General features: G+C 42.5%; 1 protein-coding gene across 3 annotated transcripts in view; it reads left to right on the top strand.

Moving 5' to 3' along the window:
* Positions 1 to 26,334, top strand: part of PACS1 (phosphofurin acidic cluster sorting protein 1) — a 93,598-nt gene that overhangs the window by 18,816 nt on the left and 48,448 nt on the right. The window contains exon 1 of one of the 3 annotated variants that reach the window (XM_054994021.1): positions 4,413 to 4,552. The exons of the other annotated variants lie outside the window; for them this stretch is intronic. Coding sequence (XP_054849996.1) covers positions 4,482 to 4,552 — 71 coding nt within the window. The 5' untranslated portion in view covers positions 4,413 to 4,481. Of the gene's footprint in view, positions 1 to 4,412; positions 4,553 to 26,334 lie in introns of those variants that run through there. 3 annotated transcript variants of the gene reach the window in all.

Here is a 26,334-nt window from a genome sequence, read left to right as displayed (position 1 = left end):
CATCTAGTTTAAAACAATGGATAAAACCACCATAAAATCATCTATATATCTTATTTTGGACAGGGACTAGAGTACAAATGTAAAAACCTGCATAGTGAAGCCATGCACATAAAGGGGAACTTTCCTACAAAATTACGGGAATCCCCACATTTCCAGAAAAATTTGAAAAGCTAAATAAACAAACAAGAACAAATAAGGATTAAAAAATCCCCTCCAAGACTGCTGAAAGGGATATCTGTGTTTGCACAGACAATGCAATTTTCAGAAAAAAAGGAGATCTTGTGTCACTTCATTGCGAGATCTCAGCTGCCTTTGGGGGTTGCCTAGCAACTCGTTGGAGAGGTAGCAGCAGCCACAGCTTGGAGAAGGCAGGGCTGTGGCAAGGAAGAAACGAAGCAGTGGAGGACAGTAGAACCATATAATGTCTAATCCAATAAAAAAATTTTCAGAAAAAAAAAGAAGCAGTGGAGGACAGTAGAACCGTGGCGGACGAGCAAGAGGGAGAGGGTGGCAGCGGGGGAGGGGGGGTGAAGTGGGTGGTGGAGAGAATTTCTGTTCACCCTCAAGTTCTTCCTGAGTCTACCGCATGTCCATTTGTGAAAGTGGTTGCTTCCATATGAGAGGAAAACAGCACTTTTGAACAGGATACTAATGTATTAACCAGGACAGTGCCATAACTAAATGTCTACCCATACACAAAATGCTGTCTGTGCTAGCTGCCTACCTAACTTCATAAGTTGGAGACTCTCGAAGAAGGCCCTCTGATTTAAGATCTTAGTTGATGACGGTTTCAAATGGGATCATTTAGACAATTCTAGAGTCTTCTAGGTCCTTTGAATTGTGCTTGAAAAGAAAGTGGGAGGCAATGAAGTTCATTCAAAATTGGCGTAATGATTGGGTTGCCATGTGATGGACCAATGAACATTTCTGAACAGGCTTCAAAGGCATCCCCAGGGGACCACGCTTTACTGTACGCAAACTTGGGAGTTAGCAGAGCATGGATAACATGGAGTTGCTTTGAAATCCTGGCAAGCCTGAAAACATTCTTGAGCCCTTCCACTTCTTAGCCAGTCAGAGCATCTCGAGTGCTGCTGTTCATAGTTGTTCCCAGTTCCATTTCTTGGCTGTCACGTCTCATGCCTCCACCTTGTAGATTTTGTCTGTATAATGGTGAGGCCATGTACAGTTGAAAATGCTGGCCAATGAATAAATGATGTAGAGGCTCTCAAGCCAATCTTAATGTACTGTTTATGAAACTGCAATTACTAAAACATTTTATGAAGTTCATTACTAGATGGCAAGAATGACTCTGCAGAAATGGGCTCCTGAGATTTAGGCATGTGATTGGTGTTGTGGAGATTTCATTATTTGCTGTTTTTTTCAAAAACTATAAAAACCCTTGATTTTCTGTGGCTTGGTGATTACCACACTAAATTAAATATTTCCTGGTAATTTTTTTTCTTACTTTGCTATTTGCCAACAGTTTCAAAAACATGCCTAAGCTAGTCCTGAATGATGAAATAGTAAGGAACTACTAATGAAATAGTAAGGAACTATTGTCTACTTTTGCAGTGAACTCCTCTACAAGAAATAGCTTGAACAATTAATGTCTCATCAGTGTATTTACGGTGCGATGCTACTTTTCTGTGCATCAGAGTTGAGTCATTAGAAGTAATGCACTTTTGTTGTGCTGACCGCAGACAATATATACCTGGCACGACTGTACAAATTCATCAACATCATGGGCTGGGGTGGGGAAGTGGGGTAGGGTGCGAGACATCTTTGTGCTTGAGCCATATTTTAATTACAGAGGAAATCAATCTATCAAAAATAATTATGTATACGTGTGCGTCCCGTTGGGTCACAAGATGAGATAAAAACTGCCGAACTTAAGCATCTTGAGCTGAGGATTTTAAATAATGTGTTTTAGGTGTCTTCCACATGGGCTATCTGCCCTGAGTTCAGTGCTTTCAGGAAGTGTTTTTTTTCTGCTTCCCCACAGCATCATGGTACATTCATGCACTTCCAGGGGGTAACCTGGCTTTTTGTCAACCTTTCTCAATCATGCTTTGCTCTGAAGTTTTGGGAAAGATTGCGGTAAAGCCTGAATGACTGTCATGTGGGTGAGAAAACTAAAATTTTATGGCCTCCCTGGCAGCCATTTTCCCAGACCCTGTTTATTTATTTGCTTATTTAATTTGTGCCTTGCCTTTCTCTGCAGTGGGGGCTCAAAGTTGCGTACATCATTTACCCTCTTCACCATTTAATCCTATGGGGAGAGCGAGTAGCTTCTGCAGATGACCGAACAGGGAAAATTTACAGAAATTTGTCCTTGTTCTCCTTGAGGCGCCAAATAACTGGCATTAGCATGAGTGTAGATTGCTCAGAATTGTTGAATGCTAGTAGTTTTGGTGAATTGGCTTACAAGGCTGACACTGTGGAATAAAGAACAATTTTTTGAAAATTGGGAGCATCCCTTGAAAATAGTGGCATCCCTCAACATTTCCATCGAAACTGAAATAATAGTAGTTGTCTGACTCCTTTCTGGAAAGTATGGCATTGGCAACTGGATCAAGTAAGATAGAAGTTGTAGTCTGTGTGCTTAGTGGTTAGTACAATCTGCAATCATGGAACAGCTTCCAAATTCATAAAGACATGATTGGAGATCCTGATGTGACAAAAGTAGCAAATGTTCTAGGCCAGGCATCATAGAACTAGAGATGCAAAGGTTCAGAAGAGTGCTGGGGGAAATGTGTGTTGTTCTGAGGCCTATTTCCAGTTTTTTAGCAGAGACATTGGAATTTTGGGAGCATTATAAACACTCACCAATGAAATATTTTCTCTTTTGGAATGAGTGAAATGTTTTAAGGCTAGATTTTACTCTCTCAGAAGGTGTAATGAGAGGCAATATGATATAGAGGTTAGACTAGGATCTGGGAGACCCAGGTTCAAATCTCCACTCTGCCATGAAACTTGCTGGGCGACCCCGGGCTAGTCACATTCTCTCAGCTCAACTTACCTCACAGGGTTGTTGTGGGGATAAAAATGGGGGAGAGGAGAACTATGTAAGCCACCTTGGGACTCCACTGAGGAGAAAGGTGGAGTATAAAATACAGTAAATAAATAAATAACCTGAAGAATTATACATAAAACAATCTACAGCATTAGAGTAGAATTCCAATGTCTGCTGAAGATGTACAGAACCTGCTAATCTTGTGCTGACTGAACAGGGAGAAAGGAGTGTTTTTGCCCCCTTGCCCCTTTTTACTGCACCTTATCAACTCATTTGGCTCTTAATCCACACAAGTCCTGTGACCTCAGGTATCACCTTTCCTAGGGTCAGATGGTACTGCTGTGTGGAGCGGAAAGTGGGGAAAATCTACAGCAAAAGCAGTAAAATACATTTGGCTTGATAAGCAAGTATTGCATATATTTCAGTTTTCTCCCAGAATTTTGAAGGTGTGTGTCTAAATGGAGCAGAGCGGAGCAGCAGCTATAGTGTAAGGAGTTAGAATCCCTCTGGCTCTTCAGCACCCTTTTGTCAGAATCAATTGAGAATGTACTGGCTCAACCCTGCCCGGAAACTTGAGTATCCTTGTTTTAAAGGCAGCCACACTATAGTGATGATCTGCTGAGAATCTGTGCTTAGGTGAGCCGGAAGCTGCTCAGCTGTCACACTGCAGGGTGAGTGGAAATTTCCTAGCTATTTACTCCATATGCTGCAATTCTTCACACCCTCCCAGCATATTCTGTATCCAGTCGGATGGTGTGATCCCTGATTGGGATTCTGGCAGAAGGGGCAGTCTCATACATTTCTCCACCACATATGTGAATAAACTGGCTTCCATTTCTTCTGTTGGAACATGTAATAGACACTGGGGAGCAACCTGGATTTTGTTTGTACTTGTCAAATAGAGAATGTTTTGATTTTTGTTCTTATTGTCAGAAGAGGTGGTATATAGGCATGCACCCACAATGTTGCTTTCTACGTTTTTCTTTGTGGCTATTAATATTTCAATATAATACACGTGATGTTGGGAAAACAAATGGAAGGATCTTGTTCACGTTGTCTCATGTCTCAACCCATGCTCCATTTTGTTTGCTGCTTAAATGTCCCTGTCCTTTCCCACAAACACAGCACGGAACTCTTGAGTATTGAGTAACTTGCTGCCTCCATGAGGTGTCTTCATTTCTACAACACGTTAAACTGCCGGTTTTTATATGCAGCTTTAGGGGATGGATGCATTCGTCAGGTGCCGGAAGTCACAGACAATTCAGCTACTTCCCTGTAGTCAGCATATGAGGTGTGCAGTGATCATCCAGAAACTGCTATTGCTAAATCATGCATGGGACTTTTGTCATTAGTGAGTGGAGCGTACAAAACAATCAACTTGCACTCTGAAGAACTTAACAGGAGGATGGTCGAATGGCAGTTCTGGAGCTTTTCCTAAAAGAAATGAGTGCCTTGGGAATCTGCCCTGATGAACAGCTTGGTAAAGCTGAAGATGGGAGGTACCATGTCCCGGATGAGGAGTCTGTACTTATACAATGGGTAAAGTTCGCTGTCTTTGTGTGTACAAATGCTTGCCTTGTTTAATGTTAACTTTCTAAGACTGCTAGAAGAGGGAGATACTCTTACACGCATGTGTCCTTCCCATTCTCCCAGCTCCTCTCCCCCCATATAGAAAGTAATGTCTTACCCAGCTGACTTTCAGTCGGAGAATGGCCAGCAGGTTCAAAGGAGTTCAGAATACAAATGAACATTGCATTCAACCCGGTCAAACATTATTGTCTTATTGGGGAAAAGGAGGGGCAGGTCTTGGGTGCACAAGCCAGAGTTTCCTTCCTTTATACTACCCTTAGAATGTAATGCCTGACCAGGCCTTTAGGATCTTGTGCCAGGCTACAAAACTTCTTTGTGATGCAAGCTGTTGAAGGGTGGTGGTGCTTATAGCTGCTTAGACTAAGACTCCTGGCTCTCCTTTCAGTCCAATGCAAGTGCACCTCTTACTTTCCTGATGTGTTTCAGAAAGCAGAACGTGGTCAAATTAGAACTGTTATGAAAACATTGTTCCATTTTCCTCGATTCTTGGTGATTCTTCATTCTGCATTCTCTATATTTGATGTCGTTTCTTTGCAGTTAGTGTACAGATCTTATACCATCTTGGGATCATCCGATTGTTCATTTTCCAGTGTAACATATGTCCATCGTGTACAGGCAATGCCCTTCTGCCCTGTAGACAGGACAAACAGGGGTCCTTGACCTTGCTGCTTGTACTTGTTCTTGTACCCCTACCCAAAATGGTTGCGTAGTGTGGATCCGCTCGTTGCATCTGAAGACCTCTAGTCCATGAAAGCTTCCTCTGGAATGTAGTTTTGTTAGTCTTTAAGGTGCCACAAGACTCCTGTTTGTTATTACTGGCTGAATGAAATGTGATTTGATTTCTAAAACGGCCGCATGATCTTTTCATGCTAATAGAATCCTGCTGACTTGTATCAGTTCTAAGCAACAGGAGCAAGTAACCTGATTCTCTGCAGATCCGGTGCAGGGAGAGAATAATGAAGAGTTTATGTAATTAACAAGAAACAGGTGGTGCCTGAAACTCTTCTGCACTCTTGTAATGCCTTTTCAAAGAGAGTATACTTTGGCTTGATGGACCAGGCTCGCTTCTTGTCTAGCTGAGCACTGTGTTTGAGACCAAGGAAAGAAGATGGGTTGTGCATCTAGAGGGGATTTTTTTAGCCTATTTGCCTTCTACCCTTCTTCAGAGGAGCTCACTTTGCATGTGTGTTATGAGGATCATCCCATTTTATCTTCTCTAGAGGAAGAGTACAACTGATCTAAGATTACTTGGTGTGCTTCATGGCTAGGTGGGGATTTGAACCCAGGTCTTCTTGGTCTAAGTTCTAGCATTAGCCACTGTGTAACTTGTGTTTGTCATAACAAAGCGCAGAAAGGGATATGATATGGCAGTCTATAGCTGTGCAAGCCAGGCCCACAGTCACCATGACCATGTCTGTACTATGTGATTTTTTACTTTTTAGACATTGATCTCTAAGAGAACATAAGCCCCATCTAATCCTCCCCTCTGCAGGCCAGCCTATACAGCCCATATCTAAGTGTGCTACCGGTAGAAAGCACTTTCACTGCAGTTAAAGTTGTTGCAGAGCTGTAGCTCTTATTTTTTTACATTAGACAAAGGCATTAGAGTTGTGCAAATGTCTTCTGTACTCATGCTTTATGGCACACTGCAGTCAGATGATGGGGATTCGTCTGCAGGCACTGTGTGGTTAATGTGTAGTGGTGGAAATTTCCCTCCGTAAGGCCAAGCTGAACTGGGTCTTGAATCCTGTGTGGATCTGGAAAGGTACTGAAAATCTTGCCCAGGGGCAGGTTACGACATCTTAAGCCTGGTTGCATGTGATGGAAGCCAGCACACATTGAAAAACCCACTTCCGAGGCACTTGAATAGACTTGGTGAAGCTTCCAGGTGTTTTGAAAGTAACATACTCTATTATAGCAATTATTCTTAAGTGACAGCCTTAACGTAGTAGTAGCTCAGGGTCTTGTTTTCATGCGACAAAAATAAAAGATCTCTTTAAAGGTGTCCTGGTGAACATTATCAATCTTCCTTTAGTCCTCTTTTATGCAGCATCACCTTTGAAGTTTGCTAGATGGTGCCTCTAGCCAGTCAGCACTTCTCTTAATACCAATGCCTGGCTATTTATACAGGGGACAATCTTCTTCTTTTATGAAAAGCAGAGTCCTACCTGTAACTTGCGCATTTCATCTGTTTGCTCTGTTTTCAATGGCTGCCAGCAGCAGTGGATGTTAAGAGACAGGGTTCTCTTGTGATGTTAGTACATGCAAGTCTGAACAAACCTTCTGTTCAGTATCCTGATCTGTGAATTTCCTGATTGCTGACTCTTGGCATGTTTTGACTTGGCTTAGCGTGGCTAATTGACTTTGTTCTAGCTTGGAATGTAGTCCCTGGTTAGCAATGGAAAGAAGAGGCCTTGAAGTGACCTTGGGTGGCAGCTATTTAATGTGCAAGTTGTGTTCTCCTTTGGAAACCCTGGGCGAGTACGTGATCTGTTGCTGAGCTGCTCACGTGACCTGGAATAAAATTGTTGTAACCAGTGTGGAAGAACAATAATGGTGGTGGCCTTGGTGGTAAGGAAAAACTGAATGAAACCTTTAAACCATTATCAATAGAATAGTGACACTGAGAGATCTCTGTCTTTCGGTGCTACACCTCTGAAGATGCCAGTCACAGCTGCTGGCGAAACGTCAGGAACTACAATGCCAAGACCACGGCAATACAGCCCGGAAAACCCACAACAACCATCGTTCTCCGGCCGTGAAAGCCTTCAACAATATTCCAAAGTAATTTTTTTTCAGAGATAACATACGTTCGGCTTCTCAATTACTAACCTCCTGACATGATGAATATTACACCACAGGAGAAAAAACAGAGAAGCCAAAGTCAGCTAAGTAATTGATTAGTCCTTTTCTTAGGAGGTGAAGTTTTTGAAGGAAGGCTGCCAGATCACTTCAGACGATGCATCCCTGTCTCTTTCTCAAGCAGTAGCGTCGGGCACCGGCTTTTCTGTAAGAGCAAAATTGAGCTGTTCCAAGTGGACAACTAATGCACTATGGGATGTTAAAAATTAATTTTGTTCTAAGTCATGGTTCCTAACCTTTTTGAGAATGGTGATCCCTTTTTAACATCAAAAAGTTCTGTGGACCACCCCCCCTCTCCCGTTGAAACGCTTGTACTATTAGTGTCCATTGACTGTGAAAATACATAAGGACAAAAAGGTCAAAATAACAATGCTTATAGTGCATGTGGACTTGTGTGCATGTGGACTCGCGTGCCTCTTCTAATAACTCCACAGCCCCCCAGAGGGGCCTGACCCTCAGATTGGGAGCCACGGCTCTAAGGGACATAGGAAACATGTCACATTAGAGCTTATCCTCCTCCTCTCGTGCACCTTTGTGACTAGACACCTGCTGTTTACAGCCTTCTTCGTGTTCATGTTCCCTTTTCTTGGGCAAAAGCCAATGCTGAGGTGTGAACGTGATCGAATGCTTACCTTTTTGTCACCTGGCTCATAAAATGAGTGCTGGAAACTCCTAATGGAAATGTGATGATAAATAATATTGCAGGATAGAAACAAGGATTCAGGTGTAAAAAGCTTGACTGTTACACTTCTCTCATTCCTCCCCCTCCCCTCCCCCAGTGCTAAGTTATTTGAATTTGGCATTAACTTTCAGAATTGTAGAGCTGTTCCTAAGTGATAACTTGCTTTTTGCATCTGTGTGAGCCAACTTAAAGTCCAGCGCTTTGGAGAGGAAGGGGAGTCCAAACTGAGATGGATTTGCTGCTCCATGGCATGGTGCATGAATTCATTTAAAATTCCGATGGCACACTGATGTTGCCATTTTAATGTAAAGTGACTCAAAGGGAAATGCACCAGTGTGTCATTTTAATCCTTCAAGCAGGGCCCTTTTGAACTTCCCTTTAGGTCAATTTACTCAAGTAGGAACTTGGGCTTTTGAGTTCACTCGTCTTGTGAAATAAGTGAACTTGTTGCATCCTCCCCGCATTCGTTTTTCTGATGGCACTCAGGGTTTTCCCCTTTGTATGCTTTATGCAAATGATGGAAAGGTTTTCAGTGGGAGAGTTAATAAGTCTGTATGTTTTTCTCCCACTCATTATAGCGAGGAGTTAGAAGTGTAGGTAGACCTATCCTCCGTCCTCTTGGAGGCCAGGTCTACTACCCATAGCTTTGCAAGGTGAGTAGACTTGGCCTCTGGACCCGGGAAGCCAGGTCTACTCACCAGAGCTTTGCAAGCTGGGTAGACCTGGCCTCCAAGAGGATGGAGGACAGGTCTACTCACCATGGCTTTGCAAGGTAAGTAGACCTGGCCTCCAGACCTGTGGCAGCCCGGTCTACTCACCATAGCTTTGCAAGGCAGGTAGACCTGACCTGTGGACTTGTGGAGGCCAGGTCTACTTGCCATGGCTTTGGAAGGTGACTAAACCTGGCCTCCAGACCCACAGAGCCCAGAACTACCTGTCATAGACTTGCAGGGCAGGTAGACCTGGCCTCCATCCTCTCAGAGGCCAGGCTGATGGTGAGGGAGGTGGGGAACACACCTCCTGGGGCGTGCTTCCTGATGGTGCAGCACACCCCTTCCACACCCCACTGCCCCAAACAAAAAAATTATTGACCAAAAAAAACACTTTCTACCCAAAAGAAACAAAAGTAGCAACTTATTAAATGGAGTGACTTCCCATAGAAATGAGTTCTCTATAGCCAGGCGCCATTTTCTGGCAGTTCATGTTTCCCAAAAGTGTGCACGTCTGCAGCTAAGAGAACCTTGGCCTTTTCATTTCAAGTTTCTGATCTCACAGTACCCCCATCCAAACCAAGCGCTCAAGAACCGAAATGGAATAGGGCAAGGCTGTCTTAGCTGTGAAACACGCATCTTCTGGAAACAGAACAAGAACAGCAAGAGGAAAGGCTGTGAGCAAGAGGCAAGAAGATGAGGAATGCTTCCATCTAAAGGTGATGTAAACAAGTCAGTAAGAATTCCACCTACTTACTGTGCAGGTGCAAGAGCAGCACATAGACTTACAGTGAAATTCTAAGCAGAGTTAGTGATTTCAGGACTGCACTGTTAAAATAGCTGTTTCGGAAAGAAACAACCCATAATGACCCTGGGCATAGAATCAATCATTTGTGTTCAGTAACTGCACAGCCACCTGCCACGCTGAATGCTGGCACTGTGGAAATGCAAAACTCCTTGCGGTAGTGCTAATTTTAAATGGCAAGTACATTTTTGAGATAATCAAAAGAAAGGTTGTCTTAACAAAAATGGGCATTTTTTGAATAAGGTAAATTCAAACATTGATTTTTTTTGCATCCCTTATTGCAGCCATTTTTGTGGCATCCCTAGCTGCAGCCATTATGCAGCTGCTTACCCAACTGTGTGCAAGTATTAAATGTACAAATGAATCACACTTAGATATGTAAATACCACGTGCAGCTAAATAATTTGACCTGAGATATGATGGATTGGGAATAATTGTAAGGTATGTAGAAAGGTTTAAAGCCCCTTAAAAATCAGTTTAAATGATTGAAAACCCTGGTCCCTTGACTTGGGATGTTCAAAAGTAGTAAAAATAAATATGGTTTTAGACCTTTTCTCTAGGCTACTAGAGTTAATGCAGCTCTTAAAATGGCTTCTGTTTCAAGAACCCATTGCTGCTGCTGCACTCAAAGCGTTTTGTCATTTACAAGATAATTGGACTGTAATTTTTTCACTTAATTACAGTCTTTCAGTACACTTACCAATCAACGTTTTCTTCTCGTTATTCTAATACACGCTTTAACACTAGACAAAGGCCATGTGTGGGTGTTTCTCTGGGATGGGAAAAGGATCTTTCTTCCAGTAAGTCTCTTCTGTGGTGGATTTTTTTAAAATGACATTTGTGGAAGATGCTAATTCTGTGCTTTTCAGAAAAGCTTTCCCTTTACCTTCAGGTATTTCCTGTGAAGACAGTAAACAGAAAGATGGCGAGGAGAGAAAGGCCTGACATTTTGTGGCAGTGAATGAGGGCTTCCATTCTCTTTGATTTTCCTCTGCAGTTTCTTTTCTTCTATTGAGTTTAGCAATTTGCAGCTTTTCTGTTGGGTCAGATAAGTTCTGCTTGCGCTAGAACTGTTGCACACGTGGAGGCTCAAGAAAAAGACTACAGCAGCCTCTTGCACTTTCAAACTTACTGTATCTGCCTGTGCAAGATCTTGCACAACCAATTACTAGACCCTATAATATATAGGAAGGAAAGAGCTAGGTGTTGCACAAAATCTTGCACAAACAGAGCTGCGTTCAAACCACTTATGCTTCCACTTGTGCTTCACTGGATCTAAGCCCACGTCCCATATCTGTAAGATCTTAATTTGCATGCAGACCATTGAACTCATATAGTTGGACAAGCAGTCCAAAAGTGTGTCCTGCACAAATGGAAAATTGCAGTAGCACCACTGATCAAAGCCTAGATCCCGGAAACAGATGCGTAAACATCAAATGAAGTTACTGTACAAAGACATAAGGACTAATTTGATGTATCTGGGATGTATCTTAGTCTTGCTTCATCCAGAAATATGAAGCATTTGAATTGTCCTCTTATTTCTGGTATTCTACCTTTACCTTTGCGGTATTTTTAGAGCCTGCTGATTATCTGCATTAATTAGTTTAAGGAACTTTATTCTCATTTTATTTTATTTTATTTTTTATCATATTTATATTCCACCCTCCCTGCAAGCAGGTTCAGGGGGAACTGAGTCTGGAAGACATTCATGGAGAAACTAAATCTTTGTATTAAGCATGTGCAAACAGAAGAATGCTCTCCTGATTGCTACCTTCAGAAATACTTAAAGCTGTCAACATAGATTCACAAAGGGTACATAGAAAGAATTAGAAGAAAAATGACAAATGTATGTGTTAATAACACAAGCAGTTTATATATATTCACTTGTAAATATAGGTAGGTTTAAAACAAATATCTTCTGTTTAACATTGTCTTGTAGCTAGTTTTGGTCTGCATACATCGCCTCAGTGCCAGGAAAAGTGTTTTTCTGAAGTATTTTTACTGTCTATCCAAGTATCTCTTTTATTTTCTTAACTAGTCTCACGGTCTCCGGCCGTGAAAGCCTTCGACAATACATAGTCTCAGAAAGCTATGCCAGGTTTTGTTTGATGGCTAAGAAAATCCTGGATAGGATGCATTTACTCAACCGTATGTTTTAATGGACCACTGAGAGCCACTGCCATTTGGAGTAGATGTTAAATGTGTTACATGGACCAGTTGTCTGACTTGCAATGAAGCAGCTTTGTGTTTTCATGGAGAGTGGAGTGGGAGCTTTTGGAGGACAAATAACAGAGTCAGAGGCAAATGATGGAGAAAGCGTGTGCTTCACAAAACCTCTACTGATTTTTTTTCATGAAGTATGTGACGAGTAAATGAAAGGTTTTCCTGCTGCGGGAAGTTACTGTGTTGACCTGGTACCCTACAGCCAGAACAGAATATTCTTGAGATATATAGTAAATGCAATGGCAATGTTTGTCTACCTTTTGATCCAAAATGCCTAGCTGGGAGAAAGAAGATATACTTATATGGAGGCTCACAATTCTGCTTTCAGGATCAGCTAGCATTTTTATATCTGCAACTCTGGCAATAAAATTCACTTTAAATCTGTAAGCAAAATATAATTTCTGTGGAGACAAGCCCTTGCGTGTAATCTTTATGCAGTGCTTAATCCGCTGTATGCTAAGGGTGGATACAGATAAGGGATTTTCTTCACCTACTACAAGGGGCATTTGTTACCATCTGTGGCTACAGCTTTTCAGATTGCAATGAAAAATGACACTAGCTGGAGGTAGGGTTATGTAAATGGATAAGCAGAACTAATCCAAATGCAACTGTAGCACAATGTCCAAGGAAGAAGCGACAACATTTTGTTTCTCTTTGCTGTAAGGAAATTTTTAGAACTAGTTTACAAATGTGATTGTTACCTATATGGGGAAAGTGCAGGTCATGAGACAGAGCATTCTAGAGACTTTTGGACAAGTGGTGGACAAAACATAATTTAAGAAGAGTCCTGCTCTGTCAGACCAGTGGTCCATCTAGTCAAGCATCCCATCTCACACAATGGCCAACGAGTTTCTCTGGAGAACCAACAACAAGGCACAGAGGCTGAGGCCTTCCCCACATGTTGCCTCCTGGCACTGGTATTCAGAGGTTTACTGCCTCTGGACATGGAGGTTCCCTTCAGTTGCCATTACTAGACAGGCTTCCCCTAGACTTTGTGTTTAGCTATCTGATTTTGGCAGTGAGCAGTTTCATTGAACCTTTACTGACAGGGGGAGCACACAATTCAGATATACAAGTTAGACATTTTTACTCTTTGTCAGTTCTACTAGTAATAAAGGGTTTCAGGGACTAAATTTTCATGGCAAGACAATGACGTTTAATATTTTATCAGAAGGCTTAAAAAAAAAGTGATGCTCTTGTTGCAAAAATTGATCCTGCCAAAATCTTACCTGTCAAGGGCCTTGAAGTTTAGTTCTATCCAGCATTTCAATGTGCGGCTGGATCTCTCTCTGAGTTATAAATAGAGGTTCACCAAAAATGGTCTGCAGTACAAGCTTTCTTTGAATTGAGAACTATCTAGAATGAGGCTAGTTTTTGTTTACACTTTCACTCCAGAATCAGTGTGTAAGGATCTGCCAAACAACTCTCAAAAGACTTCACTGCAGGCAGTTAAAGAACTTTATTGAAAAGCTGCTAGTATCATGAGCTTACTTCATCTTTGCCAGGAATGACGTTCACGTGCAAGCATCAAACGTATATAGGCTTCCAAAGCGCGGGCAAATTCTAAAATCCCCCCACCCCCCCCCCCCAGTCTAATGGTCAGCTAAGCTTAGTGGGAAAGCGTCTAAGCAGGAAAGCGGCAGAACTAATGTATGAGATTTTCAGGGTCATGGTGTCTGTGCAGGCGCCTCTTCCCAGACTAAGGGCCCTGGTGCAGTTCAGAGGAGCATACAGATAACAGCAGGAACAAATGCCTTCTTTGCATAGTTTCACATTGCGAGTCTGAAAGGCAAGGCGAGTAACGTTTGCAGTCCAGTCAAAGAATAGCCTCAGCATTTAACCATAACCATAACATAAACTATTTGGTGTAGTGGTAAGAGCATGGGACTCTAATTTGGCGAGCCGGGTTTGATTCCCCATTCCTCCACTTGAAGCCAGCTGGGTGACCCTGGGCTAATCACAGCTCTCGGGAGCTCTCTCAATCCCACCCACCTCACATGGTGTTTTGTTGTGGGGATAATAATGACATACTTTGTAAACCGCTCTGAGTGGGCATTAAGTTGTGCTGAAGGGCGGTATATAAATCGAATGTTGTTGTTTAGCAAAATAATCTTGCTAACCTATCCACTAGTGCTTAGGAACATAACTGGGAATCTTGAGCCAAGCTGACAACTTTCAAGCTCATAAGGTTACATGATGATTAAGATTCCTTCCTCCCTGTGGGGATTCCCTTCTGAGCTTCCAGCTGTAAATTATTCTCTTCTTTCCATGGTTCCTCCTTTGTTCTCCAGGTTGTCCCTAGACACTGTCTCATGGATCATAAGTATGTTCTGTTCCTATGGATCATTTCTCCATGTTGTAACCATTGTCTCTCCCCAACCCAGGGGTGGTGCCAGGATTTCTGGCTCCCGCAGCTGCACCTATGTGTGCGCGCGCCCCCCCAGACTGCGTGATGACCTCATCACGCAGCAAGCCGGACCCATTGGCCGGCAGGTGGCTGGGACGGCGCACGGAGGCTGCCCACACTCCCAGTTGGGTGCAGAGGGACTCCACCCCGGATGCCTGCCGTGCCTGGCCTGCGGCTGCTGCGTCCAACTGGGGGCGTGTGTTGGTGGCGGTGGTGGCGCAGGGTTGGCCGGCTGCAGCAGTTGCGGGCCAGGCACGCCAGCTCTGTGGTGTGTGCCTCTGCCCCCGGCACCTCCTCCAGCGCCCCCTCTAGCACCTCGGCAACCGCCTCACTGCCTCAATGGTGGCACTGGCCCTGCCCCAACCCCATTCTTCTGGTTCTTTTCACATGGCTGGATTCTAAGACAGGATTCGTAGGTCCTTGGCAAAGTGGTCAGAGCTTAATGTAATATATGCCTCTATTGCATCTGGCTCTCAATTCCCAGTTGGGTTCTGGATGGGTTTCAGTGTCTTGGTTCGCTTTTCAGTTGTAGTCAAAGCTTACAGGCCTTCTTGTTATATTTTTTGGCATTAGAGGATGACATACTACTGAGGTGAGCTGACTTTTCCAATATATAGCCAATCTCGTCAGTGCAAAGGGAAGGCAAAGACTTGTTAGATCCAGAGGCACTTAGTACTAAATCTTCCGTGTTTTGTCTGTCTGACATCATTTTTATATGCTGTTGGCACTTCTAAGTGGTTAGCTGCCAGCAGCTAGGAGAAATTTCCTGTACATTGCTTCAGTTTGGCTGGGTACATCAAATGACAACTTGTACCTGAATACAGAAATTCACCCTCCTCACCCACTAATCTCAAGAGCTGTTGTACATTACTGCTTTATGCCTTGGGAGCTATATTCTGTTTTGCCTTGGTTGTCTTTCACAAAGACTTAACATAACATGTATGTTTTTCCAACTACCAAGGAATGAGATCGCTATCCTATGATATACCAGAATGTCTCAGATTTGTTTGTTTCTAGATTTTAATCTAAAATTGCATACTTGAAGATTGATTCTACGGAAAGTTACTAGTCTGCAAATGTTTTTATTAGCTTTTGGGAAGTGGATTTTTTTCCTGCTTCCCCATTTTTGTGCAATTCCGGGGTTTCCCTGGCTTTTCTCTAATCTTTCTCAAACCTGGTTTGGTGCAAAGTTTTAGGAAAGATTGTAGTAAACTTTGGATGACTTGCAGGTGGGAAAATTCAGATTTTCTGGCCAACTTGGCAGCCCTGGCCCTATCCCTACAGCAGCCATTTCCTCCCCCCACCTCTTTTGGGGGGGGGTGGCATTTCATTTTTAAAAAAAATTAGCGCCAGAATATTGTTGTATCAATGTATCATTGTACTGATAGGTGTAGCAATCTCTAGCCCCTTCGCTTGCAGAGATATAAGAAAAAAGGCGTTATTTCCACAAGGGAAGGGGCTAGAGTCTTTCTACTTTTTTTAAAAGATAGCTGGAATTAATAAAAACTGCTACACCAATTAGTATAATGGTATATTGAACAAAATGATATTTTACTGCTGGTTTTTTAAAAAAAATTGCAAAAGCAGCCCAGAGGAAGGGCCCACTTCGGTGGAACTGGGGCAGGGAAACTGCCATATGGAAGGCCTGTTGCTGCTGTGCTTTATCTGCAGCTGCCCCACAGTGGGAAACCACAAAATCCTGACCCTGTGTGGAAGACAACTCTGAGGAAAGAGAACCAACAGATTTCTCTGCCTGGTCACCTGAAAGTAATTCTTATTCGCCCTGGATGACCTGATGAATGGCTGTTTATAAGCCTGTGGAAGTATTGGTAGAGAAATCTGTGCATGTGCTAGGGTGTTGTAAGGAATTGCTGGGAGGGGATTGAAATTTAGGATGCGTCACCTCCTCCAGAATAATAAAACAGGAGTCCAGTAGCCCCTTAGGGGAACAAACTTTATTCCAGTATAGTATGTGAATTAGGGCTCGCTGAAATGATTTCTGTTAGCCATTAAGGTACCTTTGGACTCATGGTCTGGTTTGCCGCTGAAGACGAACACTGCTGCTAATCTGGAATTATTACCTCTCCAGGATACTCACAGATGCTTGAACAGGCTGACTTCTCACTTTAATGGACATTCAGCTGCTCACAGCAGTCTGCCCCTTTCCGTTTTGGGTGCTCCTTTAGTTCATTTACAATGTCAGTATTTTGTGGTTGTTGCATACCTGAAGAATCCCTTGTGTACATAGAAATCCCTGGCTTGTCTGTGGGTGCCTTGGCTTTGCTGCTTTTGTGATTGGCGTGGGGGCAGCTATGTGTTTGTAATTATATGACTATAGTTTATGCAGGAAGATAAGCAACCAGTGTGAGTTTGGGCTTGAAAATTGGGAGGCATTGTAAGGGGTTCATTTGAGGTGACTTAGAATGGAAAAGGATTAAAATCTCCCTGTACATACACCAAGATAGTAAGCCTGGGCAGATCTTCCATTTTCTATATTGCCTCCTGGCCCCAAATCCCTTTCGGCCAATCTTTAATGAAAATTCGCTTCTATATTGCATGTGATCTAGATGTACTATGTTGGTAGTATTTGCCCAGTGAAATCTTTGTTTCAGATACTTCCCTTTGGTTATTCTTAGAATAGAGTGTTTAGCTTCTTTTTAAAGTGTTGCTATTCACTGAATCTTTTTTCCCTTCTCACTACCTTCTCTGTTATTCTTTTAGATGCCCTTAACCATTGTTGGTTGAATGCCATGTCTTCCAAATTCATTTAACCAGTTCTCCCTTTTAAAAGTGGGGAAAAATTTCTGGAAACTCTGCAAGTTCCACATTTAAAACAAGAAAGGAATGGAGCTTTGTGTGCCAAAGCAGGATTGGTAAAGGGTCTTTGATCACAACCAGTAATACTATGATTGAATTCAGTGCCTTTTTACTGCAAGAGACGTACAGACAGACATTTGGACCTACAGATGAAGGCTGAAGCTACCAATTCACATTCTATAGATTAAAGCCCTTTCCCCCCAATATATTCAAAATATATTTCTATAATGCACGAAAGTAATAAAATATCTAAATTAGGTTTCTTGAACTTTCATTGGCCAGGATCAAAAAAGCTGCTATAACCAGCCCGGTCTAATTCTTTTTTTCTTCCTATAAATAGCAGCTACTGCCAGTGTTCTCCCCCCCCCCCCCACACACACACATTGCAAACTACTTTTGAACACTTCTTTGTTTCTAAACTGGTTTGTTGTGGCTTTAGGAGGGGAGAGAGCTGTATCCTCCTGTGCTATTATTGTTAGTATTTTTTTTTTAAAAAATTGAGTTTACTTGCTAAAAAAACATTCAAAGCAACCCGCAACACTTACACCAATCCCCAACAGCATACAACAGCAAAACAACTATCTTAAAAAAATACTGATCAAAACCAAATTATCTTCTTTATTTGTGTAATTTATTTTTAAAAACATTTATATGTGACCATTGCACCCAAAATAGGGTCCCCAAGGTAGTGGACAGATAATTATAACATGGGGATAAAGCCAAATAAAACAAAAAGCCTTCACTCACTGGTGAAAGACAATGACAGAGGGAGACAAGCAAATCTCCTGGGGAGGGAGTTCCAAAGTTTAGGCACCACAACGAAGAAGGGTCTTTCTCATGTTGCCACCTGTCTAGCTTTAGATGGTGGTGACACCTGAAGCAAGGCCTCTAAAGATGCCCGGAGTTGATGGTAGATTCATATGGGAGAAGACAGTCCTTATGGTATGCAAGTTCCAAGCCATGTAGGGTTTTAAAGGTCAATACTAGCACCTTCAATTGGGCCCAGAAGCAAATTGGGAGCCAGTGTACATGGAACAACACTGGAGTGATATGATCCCTATGACCGATTCCAGTCAGCACTCTGGCTGCAGCGTTCTCTACCAACTGCAGCTTCCAGACAGTCTTCAAGGGCAGCCCAATATAGAGCACATTGCAGTAATCTAATCTGGGCATGAACCACAGAGGTAAGATCTTTCTACCCAGAAAGGGGTACAACTGGCTTACCAGCTGGAGTTGATGAGAAGGAGCAAGAAAATTTGCAGTAACGTTATTCACTGGCAAAAGCAAAAAAAAAAAATCGTCACACCTAGGTGAACAGATAAGCGGCTTGATGGATTGCATTGGACAGTTGAGCGTGGGAGCTGTTAGAGTGAAGGCCCTGCTTCATAGTCCTTTACAAAACATCAGCTACAGGTCTGATGTTGCTCAAACTCAACCTACTCTGCTTTGTAGGGGTTACTATCCATGACTAATGAAAGAGAGTATGTTTTTGTACTGCGAGCTTTCCTGCAACTCAGTATTTGATTTATTCTTGAACCCTGTCAGAGTATCTAAGCTCTACTGTCAAGGGACTATAACTGATAAATTTCAGTACGTGTCTCTTAAAGCTTAAATATCATTTGACAAAATTCTTTGCCTAGGAATTTCCGTTCACTTTAATTACTTTCAGAGAATCTGGAAATAGTAATTGCTTCCAGAGGATCTGAAAATGGGTGCCAGGTTTTACTGGAAGCTTTTTTTTTTAAAGGAAAGTGTTTTTCTTGGGACACACGTAGCATCCCATGTTGAGAAAGAAAGCTACCCATGTGGAATTTTTGCTGTGGCACCCTGTGATCCATTTGCTGAGCAGATTAAAGGCATTCCTTCCTTTGTTCAGTCACCCCCTGCAGCTAACAAAAGGTTGAAGTATTCTGTTTGTATCCTTTACCTCTACGGTTACAGTGCACATTTGGAATTGGATAAATGGCACAGAACTTATTATCCTAAGAATCTTTTTTTTAAAAAAAAATGTAAAGCAAATTTCTACTGTTAGAGTTGCAGAAAAAAGTTTAGGGAGTTGGTACAGGCCCAGAAGCCAGAGGACAATTGGGCAAGACTTATGGGGTGTGAAGTGGGCTTATTTTTGGAAAAAAAGAGATACTTGGGCTTTGTGTGTTTGCTAGCCATGCTCTGTCCTTGAAAGGTCTTCCCCTCCAAACCCCAAATATCTGAGGTGTGGATTGCAGTTACTCATTTGTGAGGGAAATAAATTTAACACATGGCTAGATGAAACCTCTTCTATAGGTTCACACATTTCAGACCTGAATCCTCTTAGGGGAGGACAATCAGTTAAATAAAGTTCCAGAGAGAGAGAGAGAGATTTTTTCTGTTGGTGCTGGATGCCTTTCCCCCCACATGGGGATCAAGATGGGTTACACAGCATATAAAGACTTGTTGTTATTACTACAATTTAAAACAAAGCCCCTGTTTAAAACATATCATGAAATCCTACCTATTAGCTTGTAGCATCATGTCTTTCTTGCCTACTGTTCCCAAGGCTTCCTGGACATCTTCTCTCAGCCTTGGTGTCTTTCCCTCCCTTGAATAATTCTTGCCAAAAAAGGTTCAGGAACCTGTATCTGGGTGGTGGCAGGTTTTTAAAGAAATATGTGAATGCCCAGTTTGGATTCTTGTGGCCAGGATCCTAATGGATAGAGGGGCCAGTTTTCTGCTATCCTGCCATCCTCAGTCAGTGCCAAGTAGCTGAGCTTCTGTGTTCTGCTGCTCATCTTTGCTGTGTGATTCCCTGAATCAGTCTCCTTCCCTGTTTGCCCTTCAGATTTTGCTAGTAATTTGAGAAGATGAGGGATGAGCCCCAGAAAACATGGTGATGTACAAAAAGTTCCCTCTGATGTTTGCTTGCTCTTAGTTATCCTCCTGTAATTTATTTTGTGCTGACAAAGGTGAGTGAGAGATCCCTTTGGGGAGAAAACTCTCCCCCTGCCCATAAAGCCCTTCTGGATGTGTCTTATGGTCCACAGGTTGGGCTCAGGGCGTAAGCCAGCCATCACCTCCAAAGCTTCTGACCTGGAGGAAGAGATTGCAGATTTCTGGGTGGTATTTAAAATGTAAAGATACTTTAAAAATTAAAAAATGAAACGATGGGCTTGTTCATGGAGCCAGCACTTTCCTCCTCCTCCTTCTAAGCCCTCCCCCAATAGAGGGCAAGTGGGGGAGTCCTGCAGCGGAAGGGGGAAATCAGTGGACATTGCAACCCCCTTTTCCAAAGATGGAAGCGTCCTTAAGTAATATTTTCAGGTTGGGGTTTGAGTGGGAGCCCTCCTAGGAATCCTGTCTATTTCTACAGGGCTGGTTGATCTCCAAGTTCCCTTTCTCCTGTGTGACTCCATCAGTTATCAATATGCACATGAATCAGTTTTGTGGCTTTTAGCTAAGTGTGTCAACTGCTTCTGTTGACAAATATTGTATTGGAGGGCATGTGATGTGAGATGGAGCTTAGCCCTTTTTAAAAAAAATCAAAGGATACTTTGGTTTCAGAGCATATCGCTCATTTCTGCTGTCATTTGCGTTCTTGGTTCAATAACACCATGTTACCTATTACATAACCTGAGGCTGGCCATTTGACTCTTGTCCAGATCTGAATCTGTAGTCTGGATTTATTGGCTGTATTGAATTTTAAGTGCATGTTAAAAAACCTCAGTAAAAAATCTGAAGGAGAGCAATCGCTTCCTCTTAAGCGTTGGGCTTTAAAAAGGAACAAGCTGCCGTGCTTACTATTAAAAGAAAAGGCCATCATTAATTTTGACTCCATAAATAAACACGTTAAAGCCCCTTCAGGATTGTTCTAAAATCTTTGTATAGATTTCAGCTATCCTCCTTACAGGCAGAAAGCCATATTGGAGTTGCTTTTTCCATACAATTTCAGCTGGGTGGAGAGAACCAGCACATTTACGGCCCATCTGTCAACAGGGCTGGGTCTTTGCTTGTTCTGAGCTTCACTGATATACATAATGAAATATAACAACAACACAATTTGTAACTTTCTAAAGTACAAGTACAGTAAAGTACAAGAATTCATGTCTGGTTATTTAAGTACAATTTCAAGGACAGTGTGTTTACAGTATTTGGCATGATGGTTCAATAAATAAATATACAGCAATAACACGAAGATAATTTATACATTTATATACATATTAAACAGTTTCAGTTCAGGTAAAGAACTGCTTATTTTCTATAAAATCAAAGAATGGGAACCATTAAAGGTTTTGTTGATTAAATAGATTAATGTTTGCAGGCCTAGAAGATACCTAATAGTAATTAACTTCATCCACCCAAGGGAAAGGCTAGTTGTTGGCCAACTTACAGTTGACCTTTTTCTTAATTTAAATGAAAGCGTTGGGGACTAAAGTAATTTATAGGTGGAGCCAGTGCCTTTACGTAGTTAAGTTTCCTCCCCTTCAGTAGAGAGGGAGTCCCAATAAGCATATGAAATTTGGTTGTTGTGGGTTTTCCGGGTTGTATTGCCGTGGTCTTGGCATTGTAGTTCCTGACATTTTGCCACAGCTGCTGGCGAAACGTCAGGAACTACAATGCCAAGACCACGGTAATACAGCCCGGAAAACCCACAACAACCATCGTTCTCCGGCCGTGAAAGCCTTCGACGATACATCGTATGAAATTTGTTTGTTCATGTCATTTATAGTCCGCCTTTCTCACTGAGACACAAGGCGGATTACACAGTATGAGATTAGTACAGTAAGTATCAAGGACATTTCCATAAACAGTGTTATAGGGTAAATAAATGCAAGTTTAAAAAGGCATAGCATTAGCAAGAATCCAATGCAGAGTTGAAGAAATGCCGAAACAGAACATAAGCAATTCTAAGACTGACATTAGACAACATGAAGCACAGGTAGCTCATAGGAGGACATATTTAAAGCAGCAGAGAGTATGTAAGGCAACATGGTGACGTCTATGGTCCCTAACTCATTAGTGAAGCATCTGAGACCCCCTTCTGATAAAGCAGCTCTCCTATCTGAGTAAAAAGCCTTCTTGAATAATTCGGGTTTGCATCATTTGTGGAAAGCCAGGAGAGTGGGGCTCTCCTGACCTCCTCAGGCAGGCCGTTCCACAGGGTTGAGGCCACCACAGAGAAAGCACTGTATGGGCTGCTGTTGATTTCGCTCATGTGCTTACACTGAGACAAATCATTGGTCCTTCTGGTTTAGTACTCTCTGCTCTGACAGGCAGCAGCTTTCCAGGTTCTTAAGCAAAGAAAAATCTTTCCCATTGTCTGGTACCTGAGATTTTTTTACTGGAAAAACCTGGGCTGAACTTGGGGCTTTTTGTACTTAAGGCGCTGCCCCTGAGACGTAGTTCCTCCTGGTGGAGTTGATCTACTGGCACTAGTTCTGATCAGCTAGTTAGAAACCCTAAACATACAGGCTGGGTATAATAGCTAAAGAATCTGTGTACTGAATGCGTGTGAGAATATTTTTCTAAGGGAAGGTTTGATGAGGCATTTGAATCTTAAGATCCATGAGTTCAAGACAGAAGGGTACTGAAGAGTGAGGCAAGGTGTAGGAGGAATGAAGAGCAGAATGATAAATAGTGTAGCTATTTCTGTTACAGCATCTTTCGGCAAGTTTAAGTTTTAAATACATTTCTGAGCTGTCTTGATATCACATGAGCCTTGGTAATTGCTTACCACAGACGAGGGAGCGATTAGGGCCCCCTCACCAGGCATTGCCACCTGAACGTTCAGAATCTTAGAACAGTAGCTGAAGTGACACGAGATTGAAGTGAGCAACCTAAATTGCAGAGAGAACAAGGGAAGCTTGGTTGGCTTTGCTGTCTTTGAGCAGCGTGAGCTCTTGTGTGTTCTGCTACCCTAGAAGCATTTTGCCCTTGGTCCATTGATCTCCCCCTGTTCACCAGCTTCAGAAGTTGTGGCTTCAGCTGTCTGATTTTGAGCCAGTAAAACAGCACGGAGAATAGAAATATGTTCTTGTTTACGTGGAGAACTCTGATACTTTTCTATGTAAGGTTCTCTGGGAAGAATCTGTTGCTCATCTCTTCTCTCTCCTGTTTATTCCTTATCTGTGAAAGAAGAAAGGCGACTGCCTTGTATGTGGCCTCTGACTGCATGCCTCTTGCATAACTTGCCATATGCTGATTGGAAAAGTTAGTACACTGATTGGAAATGGCCAAAGATGGCAAAAAATGCTCTCTGTGTCTAGGGTAATCTTGCAATACAGCAGCAATGTTTTAATACTTGTCTCTTGTTTCTACTTTAAAAACCTTGGAATGGCACCTGCATGGGTTTCATTGGGATTCCACTTGGCATTCAACCAGTCCAAAACATTTCGTACTTCCAAATCTGGCAGAACTGAAGAGGGAAACCCTAAGCACTAGGTCGCCTAGATAAAGGTTTGGTAGTGGTGACACCTTTAAAAACAGCCAACCAACCCATCCTCCTTGGGCTCAACCCACTGTAACAATTATTGGCCAACTTCTAATCTCTTCTTTTTAGATCTAAGTACTTGAGTGGGTGGTGACTTTTCACTTTCAGGTGATAATTGTATGCCAGATACATTTGGATCTGATTTGGCACAAAAATTGCCACTGGAGCCCTGATGATCAGGGCATTATACCTGTACCAGGAAAGAGGTAGTGAAAACGTGGCCCAGCCCTGTTGGTTTTCCTGGATCTCCTGGTGTATTTGTACCATTGATCAGGATGCTGTTCTACACCACTTGGCAAGTTTCTGGGTGGGCTAGTGTTTGCCAGAAGACACGTGCCATGGTTTTCTACAAGGTCATGCTTTGTTCCCCAAGCTGTTTAACATTTACGTGGAGCATTCCAGAGATTTGGAGTGAAGCGCCATCTGTGTGCCACCAATACCAAGCACTGTTTATTTTTTAGTCTGTATCAGAAGGGATGGTAGAAAAGCTGAACAATTAGGTGCCTAGAGCTATCACAGCGTTGGACAAGGGCCTGAAAAGCAGGTTTAAAAGCATTTAAATAAGCTGCAGCTTAGTCCAGATAAGGTGCAGGCTGTCTTGATAGATGGTTCCGCTGTACCAGGAGGTGGTATTCAGCCTATCCAGGAAGGGTTACAGTCCCCTTGCACAGCAGTATGCTGTTAGATCTTTCCCTTATTCTGGAAGCTCAGAACATGTGTAGCACAGGCTCATTTCTCTAACTGCAGTCCCCTTCTGGACAGAAAGAACCTGGCTGCACGTTATCTAAGCTCTTGAGACTTGTCAGCTAGCACATTCTGAGATCAAAAAGGTTTTGCCCGGAGAGTGCCTGTTAACTGATGGTGCCTCACTTACAGAGCACCCTCATAAGGTACTTTTCAAAGTTTTAACGAAATCCCAAATTAAGGTTTTTAATTCTCTAGGACATTAGTAGTCTAATTTATGCTTTTGTTGTGTTTTTGATTATTGACTTTTGTCTGTGTTTTGTTACTTCTCTTTTAGTTTCTTCTTATTTTTAATTTATGATTGAACGCCCACAGAGCAGTATGAAGTGCAAAGTGGAGAAATACCTATAATTTTCTAAACCTTAAAAAAAGAGAAGGAAAAAAGACCTCTTGATTCTGGCATCTAGGAATGGGAAAAGAATTTCAGATCTAGGTACATGTCCTCTTCACTAGGATCCTGATGACATAAACATTGGTTGCTAAGCCTATGGAAGATGATCTTCCTATTGATGAGCAATGATATTAAAATTTTGTGACAGGTGTGTTAAAAACACGGATGCCTTGTGTGTGAATGTTCTCTTTTCATGGTAGAGGGGTACAAATCTTTTTTGAGAGAGTAATACCCGATCCACTCCACATGGTTTTAGATAAGTTGTGTGCTCCGGACCCTTGTTCAGTCTGGTTTTAGGCCGAGCTGTGGTATGGAGATGGCTCTGATGGCTTTAGTTCATAACCTCTGCCTGAATATAGACAAAGACCACACATCTTTGCTGCACCTTATGAAATGGCCTTCCTGAGGGAGGTCAGAATATTCCCACTCCCGTGGCTTTCTGCAAACTATGCAAAACTGAATTATTCAGGAGGGCTTTTTTTAACTCAGGTAATAGGGCTGTGCATTAAGAAACGGCTGCGAGAAATGGCCTTGGTAAAATGACAGGGACTGTAGACTGTTCCACTGAGTACTATCTGTTGATGTAGATATGCTTTTACTGAGTAGTTTCTGCATCATTAAAGATGTCATGTTTAATTACTTATGCTTTGTTTCAGCAGTGCTTCATCTCTGTGTTCCAGATTTATGCCTATTTTCAGATTTCTGTAACCCATACCCTATTGGATTTGCTCATAGGATGTCCTAGCTGTTGATCATATTGACTTGCATTGTGCAATGCACCTTGGGTCTCAGTGAGAGAGGCAGACTATAAATAAATAAATGAACTGGACTCACAGAGTCAGATTATCAGTTACCCCACCTGTGTCTTCAGGTAGCCCAAAGCAGGTATCAGTACATTATGCTGCATTTATTTTGGATGTCTTGTGCATGATGTGTTAGAACACATGCTGCTCATAGGGGGAAGGTTTGGCCCAGGAATTACGTTATCTCCTGTTCCCCCTAAAGGAGTAGGCTTATAGCTTGGGGGTGCTGTTGGACCTGGGAACCCGGCTAGATAAACAGGTGGCATTGGTGGCCAAGGGCCACTTTATTTGATGAGCCTGGGTAGGAAAGATCCTGCCACTGTGGTGCATGCCCTGGTAACATCCAGTTTAGATAACTGCAATGTGCTGTATGCGGGGACTGTCCTTGAAGACTGTTTGGAAGCTGCAGTTGGTACAGAGTGCTGCAGCCAGGGTGTTGATTGGAGTCAGTTGTAGGGACTGTATCACTCCAGTCTTGTTCCGTCTACAGTGGCTCCCAATTTGCTTCCTGGCTGGTATTGACTTTTGAAGCCTTATACAGCTTGGAACCACCTTAAAGGACTGCCTCCTCCAATATGAACCTACCCATCAACACCAGTTGCCTTTGGAGGCCTTGCTTTGGGCACCTCAGTCATCTGAGGCTTGACAGGTGGCAAGCTGAGAAAGGACCTTCTTAGTTGTGGCACCTAAACTTTGGAACTCCTTTCCCAGGGAGATTCATCTCTCTGCCTCTATTGCTATCCTCTGTCAGCAGGTGAAGACTTTTTTTGTTTTGTTTGACATTCCTTCACTATCTCTTACTAACCCTGTTCCCTGGTTGTATG

This window comes from Eublepharis macularius, chromosome 1, assembly GCF_028583425.1.
Source record: "Eublepharis macularius isolate TG4126 chromosome 1, MPM_Emac_v1.0, whole genome shotgun sequence".
Classification (NCBI taxonomy): Eukaryota; Metazoa; Chordata; class Lepidosauria; order Squamata; family Eublepharidae; genus Eublepharis; species Eublepharis macularius.
The sequence above is the reverse complement of the archived record's forward strand: the minus strand, read 5'-3'. Positions and strand labels throughout refer to the sequence as shown.